At 39.1% G+C, this 11,066-nt stretch overlaps 1 protein-coding gene across 1 annotated transcript; it reads left to right on the forward strand.

Annotated features, from left to right (window-relative positions):
* Positions 1-216: 216 nt before the first annotated feature.
* On the forward strand, positions 217-10,053 carry LOC139733980 (solute carrier family 25 member 3-like). The gene is made up of 8 exons (XM_071644791.1): positions 217-244; positions 368-549; positions 2,987-3,108; positions 3,659-3,838; positions 4,397-4,578; positions 5,353-5,525; positions 6,700-6,810; positions 8,794-10,053. Exons 2-8 carry the CDS (start codon positions 375-377, stop codon positions 8,955-8,957), a joined length of 1,107 nt encoding a protein of 368 aa, XP_071500892.1. The 5' UTR covers positions 217-244; positions 368-374; the 3' UTR covers positions 8,958-10,053.
* Positions 10,054-11,066: the final 1,013 nt, after the last annotated feature.

Here is an 11,066-nt window from a genome sequence, read left to right on the forward strand (position 1 = left end):
TAGAACCCAGGTGGAGTGAGCATCCAATGAACATCCGTTATCTAGGGAGCCTACAGCCTACCTTCCGCTTCCTTTCCACACAAGTAAGTCTCTGAACTAGCCTAACCCTCTAGAGTACTGCGCATGTGCCGTTCTATTGGTGACGTCACACAGGAACCGGCGTTTTCTACGTACTGAACATGCGCTGATCACGTTCACGCAATGCACTACGTCCGTCATCTTCAGCAGACCGAAAGACCAACATGTGAGTACTGTGACCGCTACCAAATTTGTTAATTTGTACCGTAAGAATTCGACATTCCACTACCTATTTCACGATTTTACGTAGTATTAATTATGAGGTGATCTTCATTTGCTTTTATTTCAGAATCAAGATGTTTCAATCACTACTAGACAGCGCAAAGCGCAACCATTTCTCCAGTCCTTTTCTCTCAACTGCACGCTGTGAGGCGGCTGATGAGAACAGCACACAAGTGACGTTACCGGCTTCACAAAATGTCCTTCCAACTACGAGAAATTTAGTAGCAGCATCAGCAGCACAAATAGAAGGTAAATATGTACTAATGTATGACCTACCAATGCAGAGAGTAACATGGAAATATTTGGGTTTCTTAGCCAAGGATTTGTATTTTACGTGAGTGTGTGTGACGACATTTCTTGCAGTGACGTAAATTTACATGACATGACGTATGAACTATCATCAAATGAAATGATCATGATGATAGAAAATATATTGATCGCCAGTCTGAATTGCCGTTTCAGGGTATGGAACTATTCAACTATGTTAGACGATAACTTCTTACCTTTATCTTGCATTCAATTTGGTTAAGTGGTCGCAGAAATTTGGTTTATTGTAAAGTATAATAATGTCATGGCCTGGGTCCATTTCTTCAAAGTTTAGCACTTGAATGCTCGTGGCGTGGCATCCCTCCGTATGAATGACAAAATTTTGCTTCACAACTGACAGGACAACTAATAAATGAATTCACTTTCTGTATGGTTGAATCTACAACTCATTGACCACTTTTTGATTAATTACCTTGTATCTTCGAAAATATCCCTCAGTTTCACGTTCACCTTAATTGCATTCCACTCGAGGCAGAAGAAACCGCAGATTCATTTCCGGGCTCAGATTGTTGACTTGTACCGTACATGTATGCACGGAATTCTCGGCGACAAACACACGTCACAAGTGACATTTTTTACTCGACACTGGCACATGCTCATCATTTTAATCGACCGCCCATTTTCCCATTGAAAAGCACGTCAATCCAGTGAATGGGCAAATATGTGTTAACAATATTCAATAATTATAAAATGTGTGTTACTGTACTAATGAGAATTTTTTCAATTCTTTTTCCTCCCGTTTCCTCAGATTATTTACCTGTGTTCCCCTAATTTCTCTTGATTTGTATTCATGTTTGAATGTCTCAGCATATTGTGCCCCGTCCCACACATACTTTTGATTTATACGCGAGAATGCTGTTGCGTGAGGGTGGTCAATCTAAAAATAGGTGGTCGATGAGTAGTGACTAGTAGTAGACTTACTGTACATGATATTGTATCAATATGCAAATCTATAAACATGTAGATTATATCATGTAAATTGGTCACACTCATGATTATCTTGAAGAAAAAATAAAAAAATTGAAAAAGAAAAAGAAAACAGAAAGTAGAAAGCCAAAAAGGAGGAAGTCCTCAATTCAATCTTCCATGAGAGTATGATTTATTATCTTTCCTCGATAATTAATTTTCACACTTTATGAATGCTTGCACTAGTTTCAAACTCAAATATTTTCTTCCGTTTTGATGTCATAAATTTTAGATTTTTGTCAGTTGAAGATGAAAAGAAACAAGCAGATATTTTTGTGCGAGAACACGATGAACAAAGTATGTTTGTAATGTGTGAACACCATGGACAAAACTTGGAGGGAAGGGATTCCTGACATGCTTTACAAAGATCCTTTTATTTCTCTGTGACCATTGAAGTAAATAAGATTAGGGTAATAAGTTATAGTTTTATATCTTGAAATTGCATTTTGATTGATTCACCATTTATAAAATTATCCTTGCAAAAAGTTTGATTGTATATTATTATTTTTTCAATGGGGGGGGGGGGACGTACAATTTACGATATACAGTACTGATACACATGTACATGTACCTTTGACCCTATTTCATGCAGTTACATTTTTTTTTTTAATAGGAGTGATATGTGGTGTTATCAAATTACTTTTTGGAAAAACACATATGTCCATTTTGCAAGTTGAATATTGGTCAAATATTCTTTAAGTTATACATCAACTGCATTCAAACTGTTTTTTTTTTTTTGATCTGATTTTAGGTAGTCTCCTTTTTCATATGGTAATTTAAAGTGGCAAGATCACCAACTTTAGAACTCTGATTTAAACGCAAGTGGTATCTGAAATCATTTAGATTGTTTTCTTGAAGTTGGTCATAATGCAAATGATATTTTATCTATTAAAGAGCTGTGTTATGCCCTTGAAAGACCATATTCTTCTCTGCTATAAAAGCACTATAGTGAAATAATTTTAGTCCAAACCATATTGCAATTATTTCTTAGTATATTTACAATAGACAATGCAGTTGCAATAGTGCATGTGCTGAGCTCATTCTTCTGTGTGCCTTTTCTTTGTTTTTGTTTAATCATATATTTCTGTTGCATTTATCAGGTATACTTGTGATATTTTTTTTTTTTCAAGAAAAGGATCTGTTTTGTTAGTGGTCCTTACAGTGAGTAGAGTGGAAGAATGTGAAATACAAGTGCAGCTAGTCAATCATTTTGAAAGTGAGAACATTGTGTCAGGATAGGAGAAAAGAATTACTGTGATGGAAGCGGTGTGGGACTTGTGCTACTGTGTGTGTTGTTGTCACATCAGCACCAATTGACATCGTAAATGATTTTCAATAATTGAGCATTATTGAGTGTGGTCATAGGTTGAGTTCTGCTGGTTACATTCCACAGAGACCAGTTGCGAGTATGGCTCTGCCAAATTCTACGCCCTGTGTGGATTTGGTGGTATTCTCAGCTGTGGCATCACACATACAGCAGTCGTCCCCCTCGATCTGGTCAAGTGCAGAATTCAGGTAGGTGGTTTCTAGATGATGCAAGGGTGTGTATCTTTTTCACCTGGTAGCAGATTTGGCCCACCTTACATTTTATATGCATGGTGCCACATACAACCCCTTACCTGCTTGCCTTGGGCAAGTAAAACTCAACCATCCAGTAAGTTAAATGAATTGGCACTTGCGTGCTCAAAGTATAACCATTTGTGCAAGTGGAAGAAATGTGCATGCATATATTTTGTCATGCATAATTCAACTGTGGATTGATGCAGACTGTTACTGAAGTTGGATGAACATGCAAGCTTGCATCCATGTGACATTGATACCTGACTTTTGAAGTGCAGTGTTGAAAATATTGTCATGTGCCACATATCATAAAATACAGCCAAAAACAAAAAAACAAAAACAAAAACGAGCGTCTTAAAAACTTTCCTATGAAATGATTTAAGTCATTCTTCATAATTCATCCTGCAAAGGCTCCTTTTGTGTTCTTGTTGAGCGTGTTGAGCCAGTTTGCAGGCACCATGTAAGTTTGGCTGTAACATCTAAAGTTACTCCTTGTTTCTTACAGGTTGACCCTGCCAAGTACCAGGGTATTTTCAAGGGCTTCAAGGTGACAGTGAGCGAGGAGGGTGTACGTGCCCTGGCCAAGGGATGGGCACCCACTTTCATCGGCTACTCCATGCAGGGTCTATGCAAGTTTGGCTTCTATGAGGTCTTCAAGATTCTGTATAGCAACATGCTTGGAGAGGTAAAGAAACAAAGATATATCCACTTCTCGACACAAGCCACACACCCACCGCCCCCTTTAAAAAATGTACAATACCTGAGACCACTACGAAAGCTTTTCGCTTACCTGATATATTTGACATATTCAGGTAGCAGTCAGTGAAATTTGGAATGTACGGATGAACAAGCTTAGCTAAACAAATTTGAATTAAAAAAAAAAAGAGAAACGTACAAAAGCTATGCTGATTTCATTTGATAAACTAGTAATAATGTAAACTCTGAGTACCTTAAATCATAGATGTTTGTAAATCCAGAATGGATTTTAGTACAGTCATCTGTATGATTAAATATGTACTGTTGTGGTCTGTTCTGAAACTAAATTTTAAAACATTTTGTTGGCTCAGTTTTTGCTCTTGACTGCTAAGGAGCTGTGGTTCAACTTGTTCAGAATTTTTGTTTACCCATATGCCTTGAATGATATTGACTGTGGCATGGGTCTGATGAGAATTGTACAAGAATTTTTTGATTGACCTGGGAGGAATAGCAAACATTTCAATGTGTCCATTTTTTGTTGGCATAGGAAATGTCCTACTCGTACAGAACCTCCCTGTACCTAGCTGCCAGCGCCAGCGCCGAATTCTTTGCCGACATCGCCCTGTCTCCCATGGAAGCTGCCAAGGTCAGAATTCAGACGCAGCCTGGCTTTGCCAACACCCTCAGGGAAGCAGCGCCCAAGATTTACAGGGATGAGGGCCTCAATGGGTAGGTGGAATTCCTCATTACCTTTCCCAGTGTTAGTAGCCTTTACATCTATCTTTTCCTGGTGTTTGACTTTGATTAACTATCAACCATTTTAATAGCTCTGTTTGTGGGTGAAATTCATTGTTACGCAGTGTGACCTAAAGAAACATATCGCCGATGCACTTTGGTGCTTGTTTTAATTGTCTAATGCTATTAGCCTAGGCCTTGCCAAGCTGTAAAATAATGAAATTGCAATTGGCAAGAAGGAAGTATTTGTTAATATGTTCTCTGCACTATGAAATCCTGGTATTGGGTGAAAAATTAGGAACCCGTGGATCATATTCTAATATCTTACTTTGCAGATTTTGACCAATCAAAGCACCAAGTTACATGTATCAATTGCCAAATGTGATAAAAAGGGCCTTGCACCAACGTTTTAACAGTGGCAATAATGGGATTCAGCAAAGTTGAGCTTCATGGATATTACTTATATATCCTTCAGTTTTTCGAACGTACATTTTCATATGCTGGATCTGTTGTCTGGAACACTCTACCAAAACAACTCCGTCTATTGTGATTCAAAGGAAATGTTTAGAAGGAAACTCAAGACTGAACTATTTCAATTGTAACTACTAAGTATGTTCCTATGCTTTGTGAATGTTGTTTGTTGATGTATGTACAGCGCTTTGATCAGGTCCTGTAAAAGCGCTCAATAAGAAATAGTTATTATTATTATTTATTATAAGTGGTGATGATACTAAGTTTAGGTGTTGGTTTAATTGTGACCCTTTTCAGCTTCTACAAGGGTCTCCCGCCCCTCTGGATGCGACAGATCCCGTACACCATGATGAAGTTCGCCTGCTTTGAGCGCACCGTGGAAGCGCTCTACAAGTACGTCGTCCCCAAGCCCCGCAGTGATTGCACCAAGGGCGAGCAGCTCGTTGTCACATTCATGGCAGGTTACATCGGTGAGTTTGGACTTATCTTGCTCCCCACTGCTCCCAGTGCTAGAACTGGCTTTAAAGGTGCATAGACCCGGTAGTTGGCGGGGGCGCTGTTGGATGATAGTGTCAATCACCGTTAGCATTGATACAAAGATTGCCGAAGATGAACTGTCATCGAGAGTAAAGTGGGTAGGTGTTGCTAGGTAATATTGCCTTCGTTGTCTTCTGCGCATCACGCAGTCTGTAGTGATGCCGGGGTGTGTGCTTCTCAGTATGACGTCACAGAAGAAGTTTGCTAAAGCTGTCATCAATGAGCTGAATCATGAGCCGAACTGTAATTGGACCACTGACTACAGTGGATCGGATTCTACGGACTCATGGAAATGGGTTAAAGCGTAAGCGCTAAAGAGGAGTCGATAGCATAGGTCTCTGTAGGAAATTTGCGCCGTCTGCCCGCGTACGCATTCGACTAAACCACCTTGTCTATGTGCCTTTAAATCCAAAATTCAGAACAGAATTTGACTGTCATGTCAATATGGCATTATGATATCTTCTACAGCTTGTATACCCCTGTTGCCAAGATTTTGTTACATTTCTTCATACTTCTGTTTGCAGCGGGACGTAAGGATTTCTGAAGATGACCTTCTATAGATTAAGTTGTTGATATTGATGTGACCCCCTGCAGATATTAAGTTGTTGATATTGATGTGACCCCTTGCAATATTGATGTGTTGATACAGTTGATGAGATGGTTAAGAGAGTGGTTTCCAACTAAGACTTTTTTTTATTACAAGTCCTCAGGTTCTTGTGAGACATCATTTAGGTTACAGTACACTCTTTAGCAAACAGTTTACTGCTTGCAGTACCAGCAGCATAGTCAGACTTGGCTCTGTAGGCCAATCAAGGGAACAAGCAAAATTGTATGATTGAGGCAGGTGGTGACTGTAGGTGGGTTGATAGCCAATTTTAATCTATGGCTAATACTGGAAATATTATTGTCCTCTCTGTGTGTTGAAAATTAAACTTTCTAATGCAGTGAGTGATATTGCACAACAGGCATATTCAATAGAATGACCGTCAACACCAACATATTGATCAGTAGAAAGTCCTAAGTCGGTCTATGAGCCAAATGCTGCAGATAGTGTAAAGCGTGTGTTACTGTCTTAACATTCCCAACACTTTTGTTTCACTTTTGCAGCTGGTGTGTTCTGTGCTGTGGTGTCTCACCCCGCTGACACCGTTGTGTCCAAGCTCAACCAGGACAAGGGAAGCACAGCCATTGAAGCAGCCAAGAAACTCGGCATGGCTGGTAAGGATAATTTTCGTTCTCGAATATCCCAAGGGGAACATGTGTATAGAACACCTGATAATTATTGTAAAATGCCTGTGTATTAAATGCTGTGGTTAGCTTACCACTGGGTATTGCTTTGATCATGTGACACAGAATTGTACACACTTCCTTAGATCCGCTTCCGGGGTGGAAACGACGCACCTATCACTCGCCCCTTCGCACTTCCAGCCCACACTAGAGAAGCCTTTGTGTTTCAGTTCAACTTACCTCCTGTTTTGGAGCAGTGGGCTGATCGCCAGGGTTTCTTGCCTGTGGGTCGGTGGAGCCGTGAAGGTGTCCTGTGACAATAGGTGCGTTATCACCCAGCAACGCTGCCACGTTGTGTCGTCGGAAGTGCTTGAGTCATTGGTGTGTTACATCAATATACCTCCAGTGAAGGCACTTGTGCAGTCTTGCTTCATTCCTGCAAGACTGCTGCTTTTACTGGGGACAACATTCCGACATCATCATTGCATTGTCAGTGTGTGACCAGTAGAGATCATACCCTCAATGAATTTGTTAGACTCCAATTAATATTCCATCCTCAAAGTGTGTTGTTTATTTCCAGTGTAAGCCGTCATTTGTTAACCTGTTGAGGACAAAGTGATTTTGCAATAGAGCACATTCCCCATATAAACCTGCCTGAGTATACTCTGGACTGCTGTAAAAGTGGACATTTTTGCGGTGTGGAAACTTTTGCCCATTTCGCACAACCAGGGGGGCATTTCCTAAAGTGTTTTGGTTGGATATTTTTCTGACAAACTGTTACAGGCTACTTAAATCCTTGCATCTCATTGGCTGAGAGCAAATTGGTCCGACAACTTTGTCAGACAAAATGCTTCATGAAATGCCCCCCCCCGAACATTTTTTTTTTTGCTCGTCATATGTTCTACTAATATATGTCCTGATTCTGCGGACTTGAACTTTTACAATAGTCTTCAACAGGTCAATGAACCATGCAAATCCCCACACTATATCAACTTCAATTCACTAATAGAGAAAATATGCTGTCAGTCATTCATGTGGAGTACCGAGGCTTGGTAACAATTCTCCTGCTCAATATTCATATTTTGTACTTCTGTTTCTGGGACGACCACTGAATTAGGGCTTTCTATAGCTCAGTCGGTAGAGCACCAAGCTAGCAATCCGGAGGTCTCGGGTTCGAATCCTGATTGAATCCCATTTTCTTTGCTCATTTTTCCACTAATAAATTATATTCATTTCTGGTCATTTTTCTTCTGTTTGCGTTTGTTACATACTCAAAAAGCTGCATCACTTCGGTGATCCCTCGCATTTATCCTCAAGTTGAATTATCCTTCGGGTTTATGCCAGGTTCAAGTGTGTGCGTGTGTGTCACACACAAACACACTGCTATAGCTTCTGACCATCCGAGCATTGAGAATTTCGGTTTCTGGGACGAACACTGAACTAGGTCTTTCTATAGCTCAGTCGATAGAGCACTGGGCTAGCAATCCAGAGGTCTCGGGTTTGAATCCCGATGGAATCCCATTTTCTTTGCTCATTTTTCATGTTACAAATCCTTTTAAAGGAGAGATATGCCAGAGTCATTTTGCCCTATGTGATTTTTTTTTCTTTTAATTCATTTTCCTACATGCACTTACTGTTTCTGGTGAGTTGTGGAGTTTAAGAAAGTGATGATAAATTCGTCTTTTACCGTGGGTACCAAGGGGAAATGGGAAAACTCTCAACAATGAGAGATGAAAGACTTTTTGCCCATGAGAAAAACAGAAAGTACTGAAAAGAAGAGACAAATTCCTAATTGTAGATATTACCCCTCTTGCCATTTTCATGCTGCTGTATGCATGCAGTTTACATAATGATAAGTTCAAGAGAAGTGAGATGTTTGGACATTTATGGCTCAAATGGCAAATCATGCCATTTTGATTGAAATGGCAATTTGCAGTTGTGATTGACTCAGCATTTTTCATTCCTGTTTTCCAGGTCTGTGGAAGGGTCTCGGCCCACGTATCATCATGATCGGCACCCTGACCGCCCTGCAGTGGTTCATCTACGACTCCGTCAAGGTCTTCTTCCGCCTGCCCCGCCCACCCCCACCTGAGATGCCAGCCAGCCTGAAGGCCAAGCTGGAGGCTAAGAATCAGTAAACCCCAGCACCACTCCCAGGGCCCACAGATGCCATGACCCGTCAAATGTTTTGGAAACTTGAAAGACACCATACTCTCAAATGTGATGAAAATTATCTTGGAATTTCACATCCTGCAATACACCCATCTGAAAACACTTGCAATTAATAATTCCCTGTGGGCCACACAAATTTTGAATGTGAAAATAATGATTATGGATGAAAGAAAACGAAACAAAAAACAAATTTTGTATTCCTAAAGTCAGTGCATCATAATGGAAACAAACTTGGTACCTTACATGGATGTACTGTGGTACATGTGCTTTGTATTTGTGTGATACACATGTATCATAGTAAGTTCTACATCAGAAACTGGATAATATATATATTTGTGGCTAAGGTAGGCATGTAAAGAATTATAAACGGTAAGTCTATTTATCACTTACTTCACACGATGAGTATTTTGACTCATTTCAAAGATGAAGCAATCTTGCAGTATATTTATGCATATTATGAGACATTCTTTCATCAGTGAAACATGGAATCCAAGCCTATGACAATGCATGGATCATTAAATAAATGAGAAATGTCCAGTGTTGACAAACAAAAAGAGATGAATGAAGTTTGTGCGTGATTTGTTGCCGAAAAATCGAAAGGAAATCTATGGACTATAAATGATGTGGTCAAAGCATTGATTATGATGTATGTCTGACATATCACTATTTATAGAATACTTCGCAGATTTTTAATGCTCCCAGTATGCATAAGTGTGTACAGTGATTATCAAGAGAAGTGAAATTTAAGAAATGCTAGAGGCACTTTTTCCCAGAGAGTGTACATGTATATTTTTGTAGGACGTGTAGAAGCTTTCAATTATAACTTGATCGTTGTCTGAATGTGAAGCAACCGAGTTTGAGTTTGCTGTGTTTACACATTTTGGTCAGTTTCATGCAAAAGTGACACAAACAAAAATTGTAGGCCCTCCAGTTGTGTTGACGTTTACTTTATGCCCTTGAGTAATTCTGAACTGTTTCTGTCTTGATATGTATCGACTTCACACTCCATCAAATGATGGAAGTGTTGTGAGTCTGTCTGAAAATATGCATAAATTGAATAAACCAGAGTCAACTTGAAACAATTGGTTCTTGTGGAATCTTATTTATTGTTAGCCATCTCCATTTATTTGGAAGCTTCTGTACTTTTGACCATTGTGTGCATGTGTATGTGAGCTGTCGTCAGGGACTGTGTGTGTGTGTGTGTTGCGTGTATTGATGAATATATGTCATAGTGAACTCTTGATAAACTTTCATTGTACCTTGTAATCTCTGCTGTATTATGATTTTGATAATTCAGTGTTATTATTTTTTTTTTTTCATTTCATTTCATTTTATTTCATCATGTTACTGGGCTGAGCCAGATGGCTGTTTTTCAGCCAGTCCGTGAATTACAAAATCACATGCATAGAACACAACACAATAATACATAACTGCAATACACATAAAACATAGTATTTTCCATAATACATGCACAAAACTGAATTCCTAGACACATTTCATACAACATTAAGCTGTTAAAAAAGAAAGAAAAAGAATGACACAGTTTGAAAAGAGAGAAATTTATATGTATGGGGCAAGCAAAGTTACTTTGTTATAAAGAGCTGAATGCATGTATTAGTGATGTACACAGTAAGAGTTCCAAATTTCTTTTTTTTCCGAGAGCTTGAAACAAAAGTAGAATACCTTTCTATCTACACGTAGTAGCCATCCCCCAGGGTAAACTAATGCACTGTTGAAAAGAAAAAGGGGAAATAAGATTAGCGTGGGATTAATGCTTAGATTTGTGCATGTCATGGTGAATCAAAGCAAGTTTTTTTTTTTTTCCCATTTTGTTTTTGCTTTTTGCATTCATTCATTCATTTGCTGTAAGTATATCAATTAAGGATTTGTGGATGAATAGGTAGACAATATTCTTGCTTGTGAATGTGTCTAATCGTTAAATACACAGATTTACGTCTTTCCGCTTGTACTGTTATGCCATGGCCCCATGGAAGGCAATTTTTACTCCAGTGAATAGGCCATCCTGTATAAATTACAGAAATGAATAACTTAATGGATATATAGATACAAGTGTA

Source organism: Diadema antillarum, unplaced genomic scaffold, assembly GCF_040938485.1.
Source record: "Diadema antillarum isolate AM-2024a unplaced genomic scaffold, OU_Dant_1.0 seq00000507_RagTag, whole genome shotgun sequence".
Taxonomy (NCBI): domain Eukaryota; kingdom Metazoa; phylum Echinodermata; class Echinoidea; order Diadematoida; family Diadematidae; genus Diadema; species Diadema antillarum.